Source organism: Lipophrys pholis (genome assembly GCF_963383615.2).
Source record: "Lipophrys pholis genome assembly, chromosome: 16".
Lineage (NCBI taxonomy): Eukaryota > Metazoa > Chordata > Actinopteri > Blenniiformes > Blenniidae > Lipophrys > Lipophrys pholis.
In genome coordinates, this window is record NC_137634.1 from 20,425,952 (window position 1) to 20,439,378 (window position 13,427).

Consider the following 13,427-nt stretch of genomic DNA (forward strand, 5'->3'; position numbering starts at 1 on the left):
CACATGAACGTGAAGCGTGCACGCTGCGCGCCTCCGCTCACCTCAGCGTGCGCGCCGCCGACAGACACCGTCGACCGTTAGCCCGGGCCGGGAGAATGCAGTGATACCGAGAGGAGAAGAGTCTGACTGTCCGTGCCGGCTGATGTGAAAAGTCACACTATCGCACCGAAAACACGACTCGTCTCTGTGCGCAGACACTCTTCAAAAGGATATGAGAGCCGGCATCTGTCGAAAGGTGAGTTAACAGTCTTTAGTGCGGTAAATGTTTATGTTTTGCCACTTGGAAACACTTGTTATTTGACGACGAATTGCCTGCAGTGTCTGCGCTCTGATCTCAAAATGGCGGAGAGGCCGACTGCTAGGCTAAGTGGCAAAGTTGGCATTCGCCAGACCGTCGGTTCGCAGAGTAAACGTTCAAATAGCATCGGTATGATTTTAGTTGGCCAGAATGATTGTGATTGAAACCAACTCTGTGCTTCTCAGGCAACACTCGAATCGCGGCACTTGTTATGAGAATTAGCCGCACATCGAGCTAACGCTAGCTACGCCTATTTATGGAAGTTCTGCGGGGTTTGTTAGCAGGCTAAGCTAAGTCCTGTCAGCCTGCTGCCATGTTTTTCACAGCTGGCTGCCAGTGTTGTCATGTTGTTAGGATTTTATCAGATGCTGCATTTTGATTGTGAAGGGTCGACTCCTCTGCAGTGGATGACACATATTATTCCAGCACTGTCGCCTACTGGAATGATCAGCTAACACTCTCACAGCGTCAATAATAGCCGGGTTACATATCTCCTCTACATTTTACCATGTGACTGATTGGTACATTAAAACGGGTTAGTTTTGATTAGCTACATATCCCTGCTTTCCGTGGGTTTTATTACCGTGACTGTGAGGTAAATAACATTTATAGGACTCGGTCTGACAGCTCTGGTTCACCGTCTACGTTGTCGTGCTAAGCTAACGTTAGCTGGAAAGGGCGTTGCTGAGCCATTGCTGCAACTTTGCCCTTGTGGCTACAGAAGCTAAGAAATACGTCACCCAAGCCAGATTTCGACTCGGATGTGTGCTCATAGAATACCAAAGCTGTATTTTGAACGATCTGGGTTAGTTTTCTGTGAATGTTGCAGGGTGGGGTTGAGGAATCAGGGTGGAGACCGAAGGATGAACAGGAAACATTGGACGTGAGGTGGACTGTACAGATTTCACATGGATCCCCAAAACAGCCACATTATTTCACTAATTGAAGGCCTAATACCTACTTAGCATAGCATTAAACGCTATGTCAAAACGTATTACTAACCTTTTGGGGTGTGTAGAAACGTGTTTTAGCCACAATATTACGGCACCTTCATTATACATTGTTAATTACCATGAGTTGTTTGTATTGCTGAGATCGGTAAACTGGTGTTGCGGTATTCATGTATGCATTCCCATATACTTTACTTTTGAACTAAAGCACATATCAAACACGTCAAGGCCAAAATCAACAATGTGTTGTCATTATCTCACTCCTAAATTCTCTTTCACTGATAACGCTTGGAGTATGACTCCTATTTTTAAAGTCGGTATCTTTTTTGTTTCCACTCTGACAGGAGCACACGCACAGAGACAGAAGATTTGCTTCACAAGTGATTTGTTTTATTATTTTATACCCCATTCTCAAGTGCCCATCCCACCTGCCCTCCACAAACGAACATCAAACCTCTCAGCAAACATCGCTAAGTCATTATAGTACATGGGGATAACAATAAAGTATCTTTTTAGCTAGGTTTCAGTTGTAATATGAAATTACTTAATTTTAGATAATCAATGCATGATCCGAGAATAGAGTATATCTTGTTCTGACGTTGGATCTTTGGATTGCCATATGTTTTCGTTTGTGCAAGCAGAGACTTGCTTGTCCTGAAGGTCACGAATAAGGAGGGGTGTCGTGAAGCAAAGTTCAGTTTGAAATATTAAGTACAATTGCTGTCGTTAGGGGCTATTTTGCCGAGTTTTTCCTTTTAGATTTACCTTAATTATCCTTTTTAAATCTTTCAGAGAGAAAAAACACATGTTCATCAAAATGAGTTAGAACTTTTGTACCTTCTGGCTCCACCTAGGATCGTAATTTAAAAATGGCAATTTGATTCAAGACCTGAACATATAATTTAGATTGATGAACATAAACCTGTTTTATAATTGTTGAGAACAAAATGAAAGTGTAAGTGCACATGTTGTTTATTACAGCGTGGGTTCAGTTATCAATCAAAAATGAGTTTTCCTACTTTATTATTCTTTGATCTAATGATTGCTTAATTTCTTTTAAAACTACTTCAGTTTATGTTCTGATATTTGTGGATTAGAAACATCAATCAGAAATAGTACAATAGAACAAGTCATCTAACTTCACCTTCAGTTCTATTTTGTTGCTTTGCAATGTATGTAATAAAACGGAAATGAATGTCAGACTCCAGGTATTTGTTTAACAGTATTGTCCTCCTAAATATATATTTCCAAGTGCAATTGATGACAATATAGCTTAGCACAATATCCTCAGCCTTTTATTGATTGTTTTGATGACATGTTTTTAGTGAGATTTTATTCCGCCCATGCTGAAAGCCTTACACCAACTGGAATACACATGAATCTGTAATTGAGTCAGGACAGATGAGGCATCACTGACGTCATCACATAGTGACATATTTTAATGGGAGAGTAGCTTTTTACTCCTACCGATCAGTCTGAGACATTTTTCTTTGACTCGTGAGTCGAAGAGGAGCACAGTGTGTTGTGACCATGAGTGGTTACAGAGAGATTGAAGACTGCTTCACCCTCCAATGTCATCTCAATTTTCCTCCCTGGCCACTCAATAGATGTGGTTGTCAGTCTGGTTATAATATCAGCCATCTTTAAGCAGATGTGTGTGGCTGGGCTCATTGTCTTGCTCCTCTGTTTGGTACCATTATAGCTCAAACGTCCCCAAACTTTAGATAAAGCCAGTTTCACAACACCACAGATCAACTGAATTAATTCCTTAAAAAGTTAGTCTACTTCAGAACAGATACATCTGTTTTTACAATCCACTGAATGTCAGTCATATGAGGTCATTTAAATGCATGATTGGCCTCCAAGAACTACTAATGAGTCATCTAACATCTCAACGTTTGTGGTTTACTTTTAAATGTTAAATTTAGGTTTTCAAATGTGCTATGACTGAAGCTGGCTGCCACTTATCGACTGAATCTGAACGGATTATTTACTTTGACCGTCATAAAGATATGAATGAGTGTCTTTGAATATTCTCTAATTAGGCAAAGATCCTTTAGGAAATTATGTTTCAATAGATTGTGCATTCACATTCTACTTTTGCACAGAATTGGTCAATCATGTGGCCGAGATGTCGACCTCACTATGTAGATGCAAGTGTCTTAGGTCAAAGTGTTCAGACTCTCTAGGGAGCAATGTGATTATTGAAGGAACAGACGAGCGAGGAATATCAGGGCGAAGAATTCATGGCCAACCCCGAAGCCCCAACAACGTGTATTGAGTCAATGAAAAACAGTTTCCACAATGTGATGTTTTTCATACACCTCCGTCTCATGTAGTTCTGGCCCACCATGTACTCTATGGCTGCAGTCTGTCACTATTCTGCTAAATGTACTGATAGATATTTAACCTTACCAGATTCTAGAGTGAGTTAAAAGTCTTCTTCAACAAAGTTTAACATTTAAACAGAGCTTAGGTTACATCGTGTGCAGCTCTGAAGAGTCACGGGTGCGCTGCAGCACTCAGTGATTCGCGGTCATTCTAGACAATGCTTGTGTTTCCACCTGGAGCGGCTCAGTGTTCTATTCCACAGACAATATGTCTTTTATTCACAGAAGCTATGTCACGTTGTGCAGAGAAGATCAAGCTGTCTGAATCCGGTCATTTTCAAAATACAACATGATGTTGAAAGCAATTCATATTTCATAACAACATTATTTCAAATCTTTCGGTCAGAGGTCAGAAACACGAATACACAAAAATCAAGGAAATTCAACAAAGTGCTTCTGAAGCAGTCACAGCTGGAGTGAAGAGAAAGAGCACTGTTATTTGGAGGAACACAACTTAAATCGCTAAGACATCAACATCATCTACCCAGATTTTTGTATTTATCCTAACCACTGTTATTACATACTTAACATCACAGACATCAAACTAAGGCTTGTGTGTTGCACATGCATCGTCTGTATGCAGCTTTTGTGATCATGTTGTTATTGTTCAGACTGTCTGGCAATCTAGTTTGAAGATTACACTAACAACTGCGGTAGTTCTTCAATCTTAACGATATTATTTATATAAACCGTCATACTGAAACATTGCTAATGTGATCCAAACTATTAAAAGTTTTTTTTTTTTTTATTCTTTGCATTGAAATGGAGCACTAATTGTTACCGTAAAATATATTTGATTTATTTTTGAGTACATTCTCTTTTAAGCACTTTCTCTTTTCGAACTTGTCAGAACGTTGTCAGCCAGTTATTTTTGAGAAGCCTGTTGAAAACATGATGTAGTACTTCCTGAATGTTGCATTGAAGTGAAAGCCAAAGTCGCGCTCTGCTAATAAATTAGGTCGTCAAGTGAACTTTTTACGTGTTAAAAGTGAAAATTGACAACTGCACAGGAGAAGACGTAGGCCCCGTTTACACAACAACGAATTCAAGTGTATCCGCAAAATTTTCTTCACTTTTGGGGGATCCCTTTACACGGCACCAGTTTGCGGATGCACTGTATCCGCAAAGTTTGTAATCCGGCTCCCAAGGTGGAAAGATTCTTTCACGGCGCAAATCCCTCCTGCAGAGACTGCCGGAGGCTACAGAGCCTGTTACTGCGCATGCACATCTCTCCCCCTCCCTCCTGCTTATTCAATTGTAAACAAACATGGCGGCAGTGTAGTGGTATGACTCACGGTCCATATTCTAGTTTTATCTTTCATATCAGTAGTTTAATAGTTGAGACTCATCCCTGATAGCATCCGATGTGTCATCAGTCCATGCGGATGTCGGTTGCTCTCCATTTTCTTCACGTTTATAGTGTATTGTTCTCTGCACACGTCTGTGTAGTTTCATTACAAAATCAAGCAACAGCGCCCACCAGTGGCCCGGCATACTAACTACATCGTTGTCTCTGTGTCCGCTGCTGCAGTGTAAACGCACAAATTGTTTTGCGGATTAGGTGTTGTCACGTGAAACGTTGTCGTGTAAACAGGGCCTTAAGCTTCTGCTTTTGAGATTAATGCCCCGTTTACACGACAATGAAAACGAGTGTATCCGCAAAACTTTCTTCACCTTGGGGGTGTTTACACAACACCGGTGGTCGAATCTACTGTATTCGTGACTCTTTTTTTTTTTTTTTTTAATACCGGCTCCCAAGGTGGAACTTTCCTTTCACAGGTGCGATTTCACCCCCTTGCAGAGACTGTCGGAGGATATGGAACGCTGTTACTGCGCATGCACATCTCTCCTCATTGTAAATGGTTCCTCCTGCTCACTCAAACAAACAGGGCAGCTCCTGTAGTGGTATGACTCGTGCTCGGTATTCTAGTTTTATTGTCCATATCGGTAGTTTAATAGTTGAGATTCACACCTAATAGCATCCGCTTTGTCATCAGTCCATACTAATTTCACGTTCTCTTGATTTTGTTCACGTTTATTAGCGTAGTTGTTTTCTGCACACGTCTGTGTGGTTTCATTACAAAAGCAAGCAACAGCGCCCTCATGTGGCCTGGCATACTAACGACATCGTCAGTACGTCTGCTGCTGCAGTGTAAATGCACCACTTTATTTTTATGGATTAGGTGTTTTCACATGAAACGTTGTCGTGTAAACAAGGCCTAAAGGTAAGATGTGTTTCTTCCCAGGAACTGACCACAGCTGGTGTGTTCACATGAACATATTCTTAAGGTATGAGGGCATCGCTGGCTTTTCTTTTGTTGAAATCTTGTTTTATATTGTCACTTTTGACCAAATGCACAGTGTTAAACTGCATGTTTTAAACTGATTTCCAGATTATTTCCATTTGAGGAACCTGATTGTTAGACTGGCTCGTTATCATTTTTTTCCTGAATTATGAGTCAGATCACATATCCTTTCATTAGCACTAAGCCGAAATGACACTTTTGCTTTCCATCCTTGTGTGATCGGACAATACATTACAGTGTTGATCAAAACCAGGCCTCCTACTGTTGTTTATGTTAGTGCAGTTAGTGAATTCCAGGCATCTCAGAGAGGTGCAGAAGCTGCAGAGACGCTTTTAGTTATGTAACAGTTGGGAGGTTGGTCTGTTTGGTCAAATGGCTATTTTTAAGTCTCGCTGACAGTTCAACTACAATTGCTCGCTTTGCTCTGTCGGCTCGGTTGCCAATCGTCTGCAGAATGACAAAGGACACCTCAGAAACCACCACTCCTTCAATGTTTTTGTCTAAAACAGAACATTCATATGTGAAGTAAAAACTCCTGCAGAACTAAAAGAAAACTGTGATAAGGTTTACAGTAAATCATAATTCAGCATCTTCTAGCAGTCTGGATGAGAACAAAGCACCAGACAATAATGCAGACAAGGACAGCATGCTGTTTAAGTCCTCTCTCTATGTCTGGAGTTAATCCTGTTAACGTCCAGTCCCTTCTTTGCATTGCACTGTCAGCTTTATGGAGGACTTGTGCTCCCTATCACTTTGAGAACACACACACACACACACACACACACACACACACACACACACACACACACACACACACACACACACACACACACACACACACACACACACACACACACACACACACACACACACACACACACACACACACACACACACACACACACACACGCACACGCACTGTTGTGTGGTCTAGCTGCTAAGCAGCTTATTGCTCTCGTGGCCCCAGGTGCTAGCAGTGTTGAAGCTCAGGAAGCGAGTACTCCTATTAGCTTCCAGTCACTGTGTGGTGGGTTGATATTTTTCTGTTCACACAGTTAATCTATGCTGTTTTAATTAATCTTTCCTTGCCATAAATTGAATGAAATATTAGTGCACATCTTTAATATTTGTCTATTTTTCTCTCTCCACTAGGTGATGGGCATCACTAATCATTGAGTGAGTTTTGGGCCTTTGAGACACGTGGAGCTTCATCCTGACAGCTGGTTGACGCCCACATCTCCAGGACACACTCTTTGTGGAACTTTTTTTTTCTTTTTTTTTCCCTCCACATCTGAAGAAACAGAAAACATCCGCAAGGGATTGGGCACCTCCCCATCGTACGCCGTTCAGCCAGACACCCCCACAACCCCACTTCATCCTCACCTCCCCAAGAGGGAGAGAACAGCAGCCGCCATGGTGCTGTCACAGAGACAAAGAGATGAACTGTGAGTGCCCTCATGTAAATACATGGCAGCATAGGCTCATTACGGACGCAAACACGTCCAAACATGTATTGCCAGTGAAGGGCATTGCGTTCAATTGCATGTACATACAAGAGCTTTCAGAAGAGTCTAAATCTCCTGAGAGAAATTGGAATTTGTTTAGCCGTCTGTGTGAAATTGTGCTCAAAATGCAGATGTTGTGAGAAGATAAAGTCCTCTACAAGAATTTATAATCACCAAAGAAAAGTGAAGAGATGTGGGCTTCAAGGTGCTTCACTTGATACCTACTTAGTGAATATTTTATAACCCACATGACAGGAGCAGAGAAATGAGGGGGATGGGTCGAAGAGCAACTTAACTAAATGATGGCTGCTTAATGTGAGAAAGGTTGTGCGGTGGTAACTGCCTGGTTGAGCTTACGGAGTGCACCCCAGTCCAGACAGCACAAAACCGCTCATATTTGATCCTACCAGTGGTGGACGTCGAGGCCGTCAATATAATCTGTGTTGTTAAGAACTACTTTAAGTTGGAAGGAATCTTTGTGAATATATGTAAATAGCCTAAATATAGCAGTCACTCATAAATTATTCAACCTGCATCTCAAAAATTACCCGTTCCACTTATTTATGTAATCCTGCAACTACATACGTCTATGTAAATATCTTTAAGTGTGTCTGAGGTTGTGATTCCATGTGTTTGCGGGGTTGACCTCTCCTTTGCATAGTCTGCACTCAGTATTCACTGTTCTCTTTGTGGCCAGTCTCCAGTTTCCATAGTAGCACAAAACACAGGATCCAGTGATTTGGTCCTCGTTTTGTTTTCTTCAATTAAGTGTTGTAAATTCTTTGGCACTGGGCCAGATTGACTGATATTTAAGGTAAAACCCTGAACCCCTGAACCCTGGCCTCTTCTCTTTTAAAGAGGAACCAGGATTTTTGTTAAGGTGGAGCTCATAGTTCTTAAATACAACAAAAGAAATCTACATTACGCCATCTTGATATGTCATCAGTTTGGCCCAGGAGGTAAACCTGTACCAACACTGATTACTTGGGATTATATAGGATGTCTTCTGTGAGAAACAGCGTGTGGAACCTTTTAAAAGTAATTTGTTTTGGCACGTTCTCTTCAGAAATCGGGCTATAGCCGATTATCTACGCTCCAATGGATATGAGGAGGCCTATTCCACCTTCAAGAAAGAAGCAGAGTTAGACATGGTAAGGACATTTGACTGAGCACACACACCTTTTTGTGTTCTTCTGAAGAAAAAAAAAATAAAATTGTGTGTTATCATTTTTGTGTGTTTTTCTGATCCTAGAATGAAGAGTTAGATAAGAAGTATGCCGGTCTTTTGGAAAAGAAATGGACCTCAGTTATCAGATTACAGAAGAAGGTAAGGAATGTCTGCTTGCTGGTACAATATTCGAAAGTTGTCTGGGATGGGTGAGACACATGTTGCATTGCCCATTGTGTGTTTATATTGTAGAGGACATGACATAAACAAAACCGTTTAACATCTAAAGTATTGAGATATTTTCTTCTCTCCTTCAGGTGATGGAGCTGGAGTCAAAACTAAATGAGGCAAAAGAGGAGATGACACATGGAGGACCTGTGGGTCAGAAAAGAGACCCCAAGGAGTGGATCCCCCGTCCCCCAGAGAGATACGCACTGAGCGGACACCGTGCTCCAGTCACGCGTGTTATTTTCCACCCCGTGTTTTCTGTCATGGTCACAGCCTCTGAGGATGCTACCATCAAGGTGTGTGTCTCACAAGGTTTACAGGCTGGTTTAATGGCTACAGCTTAAACAAATGTTGTATCATAGCCCCTTTTCTAAATCATACATATATATATACATATATTTTAATCAATCTAAGATGACAAAAAACAATTAGATTGTTCAAGCTAGTGCAATATGATCCACCTCACTACAGCCTCCAGAATACCCAAAGAGTGGAATCTATACTTTCCCACACAGTCAAGCACAAACTTGATTGCAGAGCTTTTTTGTGAGATTCAGTTACCTGCAGTAACTCTGTTCTACACTGTACTGGGAGGAGTGATGGACTGTGAAGGTAACATAGTTTCCTAACTTATGAATTAACAGCAGTATCACACAATATATGATGTTTTACTTTTACCATCAGTACAGCTTTGAAAGTGTCATTTACATTTACAGGCAAAATCAGTGAGCAATGCAGTTATTCACAACATATCTTCTGCTGCTCTGACCCTTTACATCAAAGCTGTACTGCAGATCTGAGACTGTTATTTATTTATTTATTTTTATCCTCTGTGCTGCTGCTACAACATGCCCCCCCACCCACTGCCTCCTCCTCCCTTCATCCGCCTACTCCCCTCCCTTCCTGCTTCCTTTTCTAACTCGTTCTTGTTTCTGCCTCGTCACTGCTCATCTGTGTGGACATGGGCTGATTCTTTTGTTGTCAGAAGCAACACTCTGGGAGCAAAGCAGCTTCAGAAATATGCGAATCAACTTCTGTTTTCAACCCATTTCTTTTCTTTCAAGCCTTTTTTTATGAGATAAATCAAACTGTGTCAAGACATTATTATTTATATTTGGAAGATAATGACTTTTTTTTTTTTTTTTAATGAATTAGATAATTTATGATACTTATCTTTGAATTAAATGGAAACAACTTTAACCTTAATCCCACCCAGTTAAATGGAACTGTGACAAAAACACTGCAACATAAGACTTTATTAAGTAACTCCAGTTGAATATGATTGCCTTTATTCATCTCTTTGATTATATTGGTATTTTTTATGAAAGGATTTCTTTCTTTGTGGTTAACGTTGTGCGTTTCTGTGATTTTAGGTGTGGGACTATGAGGCGGGAGACTTTGAGCGAACCCTCAAAGGACACACAGACTCTGTGCAGGACATCTCCTTTGACCAGTCGGGAAAGCTGCTCGCTTCATGTTCAGCCGACATGAGCATCAAACTTTGGGACTTTCAGGGGTTCGAGTGCATCCGAACAATGCATGGTAGGAAATATTGACAGACATAACAGTACCTCATGATCATTTATTCATCTCCTTTGGGAAAGTACAGGAGATGAAGCAAAAACTGTTTTACACAAAGAATCTAGCGTCATAGAATTTGATTTAGACATTTAGAATTTTCAGATTATTATTTTGTGTACAACCATATGTGTTGGAAGGAGTTCAGGGTGAAACTGGCCATGTGGTTTATGCTTGGGCTCAATCTCAACCATTTACCCGGCTCAATATTTAACTCTATCTTTGCAGGCCACGATCACAATGTGTCGTCTGTAGCCATCATGCCAAATGGTGACCACATAGTGTCAGCCTCCAGAGACAAGACCATCAAGATGTGGGAGGTGGCTACTGGGTGAGTGAGCGGAAGCTTTTTCTGATTGATCCTGATTTGTATCCTGACAGAAGTACATCACTGACATGCGTCTTTTAATAAAACTGGATTTTTAAGTGGCCTTTCTATTTCCACCTGCAGGTACTGTGTGAAGACATTCACAGGCCACAGGGAGTGGGTGAGGATGGTGCGTCCCAATCAGGACGGCTCGTTGATTGCCAGCTGCTCTAATGACCAGACAGTGCGTGTCTGGGTGGTTGCTTCGAAGGAGTGCAAAGCCGAGTTGCGGGAACACGAACATGTGGTAGAGTGTATTGCCTGGGCCCCCGACACCGCTCACTCTACCATCTTGGAGGCTACAGGCTCAGAAGTAAGTACAGCTGCTGCAGTGTCTGCTTCTCACCATGTCACATTCACTTCCAGGATTTCCCCAAAGTTGTTTACTGCTGTAAACATTGTCCTCTTCCCGGTTAGAAACACTTTTCTTTGTGCTTTGCTGCTTCACTTCCCTCAGGCTGCAAAATCGGCCGGTCACGTTTTCACATCACGTTCACTTTAGCATTCAAATGAAGTCTGGTAATTCAAACAAGATCTTGATGAACTTTTTCCAAAACATGGCCTTTGCATATCTGCATCTGCTTTGAGGTCGGTCCGTGGAAGTACAAGCTGCTCTTTGAGAATGATTAGCTAAACGTTAACTTGCTGATCTTCAACAGACCTGGATCAGTTCATCAACAGTAAATATGAAATACATATTAGATTGAGGGAAACCTCGGTAGATTTCTAAATATTATAAAGCAAATTGGAGGGAATTAAATTCACACCAATCAACAGAACAGCACAGCTTTACAAAAGACCGTACTGTCATCAGCCATTCATAATTAAGAGGCTCTCATGTTAATGTCAAGCTGCATTGTTGTCTTTGATGTAACTAAATATTGATTCTCGTGCCCTCGTCGCATCTTTTGTTTTGCAGAGTAAGAAGAGTGGAAAGCCTGGCCCCTTCCTGCTCTCTGGTTCTAGAGATAAAACAATTAAGATGTGGGACGTCAGCATTGGGATCTGCCTTATGACTCTGGTGAGTAATACGATTGGTTTATTTGTGTTACGTAGTGGTGCTGCGTGTGGTGGGTAACCCATCGGACTTTTCTAGGTGGGGCATGACAACTGGGTGCGCGGGATATTGGTTCATCCTGGAGGAAGATTCATAGTGAGCTGCGCTGACGACAAAACCATTAGGATCTGGGACTACAAGAACAAACGTTGCATGAAGACCCTGAGTGCCCATGAACACTTTGTTACCTCTTTGGGTGAGACTCAATTATTTACTCTGGAAGTTTTTTTTGTAGTTGTTATTTTCACCCTTGTAATGAAATTGTACTTAAACCTTTTCTTTTCATGCAGATTTCCACAAGACTGCTCCCTACGTGGTGACGGGCAGTGTCGATCAGACAGTCAAAGTCTGGGAGTGCCGCTGAAACTGCCCAAAAGCAGCCCTGAAGCCCCTCCTCCCCCCCGCCTCCCTTCCCTCTTCCCTCTATCCTCAGTCCTGACACCCAGCCCTCACAGTCCAAACCATAGTTGACCAAGGCGCTTTGCTTTACCTCCTCCCTGAGCCCACTTCCTCCCTCCTTCCCACCCTCCCTCCCTCCCTCCCCCCTCCCTACATTGGTCCTGCCCTATTAAGATGACTATTGTCCTTTTTGTGTAAATTATTCTGGATGTAGGGTACGCTTAATAAATGTCACGCAATCTCTGACACATAAACACATTCAAAAAGATAAGAAGTATCCTTGCATGGTGAATCCAACAAAAGTAATTCTATACTGTTAAATTTGCATACTGTTGTCATGACTTCCCATCGGGTCGAAGGTTAAATATCTGTGTGCTGGCGCAGGTGGATTCTGGTTAACTGACAATGCACGAGAAAAAAAAAAAGAAAAAACCCAATGGCACCTCTTGCTGAAGGGGTTTAGGTTGTGTTTAGTTTTGTTTTACTCCATGCCTCCTCCATTGTTGTGGTCTGTCACTGCGTGGCTGGTGATAGAGAAGGTGTGAGCTAAGTAAGTATGAAAGAAAGAGTAGAAGCTGTCCAAGAAAAGAGGACAAGCTGAGAAAAACAAAGCAGCTCCTTAGTTGGAACCACACTAGGCTTTGTGGGCATGTGTATGTGTGAATATGTTGTGCGAGAGTGTGTGTGTGTGTGTATGTGTTTGTATATTATGACAGGAGAATCTAGCCTCTATCCAGTGGAGGCAAAGCTTCTCACCCACTCTGCCCCTGCATACCACTTCATCTCTTTTAACAAACTTGCTTTCTAGTAGACACTCACAGGACCTTAACGATCCATACGCTGCTGAGAGCACAGGCGCACGCCCCGAAGCAAAAGTGTGCTTTCCAGAGGAAAAAGTCAGCTCACCTTTTTAAATGAGGTTTGTGTGTATGTCGCCCCAGAGAAATCGCCCAGTGCCCTCTTGCTCGCTATCTTCTGCCTTGTTAACCCATTGAGGGCTCCCTCACACGGGATTTTCATTCTGCTTTCTGTGGTCTCACCGCTCTCTTTACACACACATACACACACACACTCACAAATGCACATACACGCACAGTAAAAGTTGTGTATCAATATATCTGGATGTCATTGTTTGCAACATAATGAAATAAAAATTCTGTAAATATAACCCGTGCAATGTG

General features: G+C 41.9%; 1 protein-coding gene across 2 annotated transcripts; it reads left to right on the plus strand.

Moving 5' to 3' along the window:
* The first annotated feature begins 89 nt into the window (after positions 1-89).
* On the plus strand, positions 90-12,720 carry LOC308122024 (lissencephaly-1 homolog B-like). 2 transcript variants are annotated; one of them, XM_080483617.1, is made up of 12 exons: positions 90-235; positions 5,885-5,927; positions 7,097-7,389; positions 8,516-8,600; positions 8,702-8,776; positions 8,935-9,141; positions 10,219-10,387; positions 10,652-10,754; positions 10,875-11,103; positions 11,710-11,811; positions 11,887-12,043; positions 12,138-12,720. In XM_080483617.1, the coding sequence occupies exons 3-12, from the start codon at positions 7,358-7,360 to the stop codon at positions 12,209-12,211; spliced, it is 1,233 nt and encodes a 410-aa protein (XP_080339743.1). In that variant the 5' UTR covers positions 90-235; positions 5,885-5,927; positions 7,097-7,357; the 3' UTR covers positions 12,212-12,720. The 2 variants fall into 2 exon arrangements, with proteins under 2 accessions (XP_080339743.1, XP_080339742.1); XM_080483616.1 differs by lacking the exon at positions 5,885-5,927 and having other exon boundaries at positions 91-235.
* Positions 12,721-13,427: the final 707 nt, after the last annotated feature.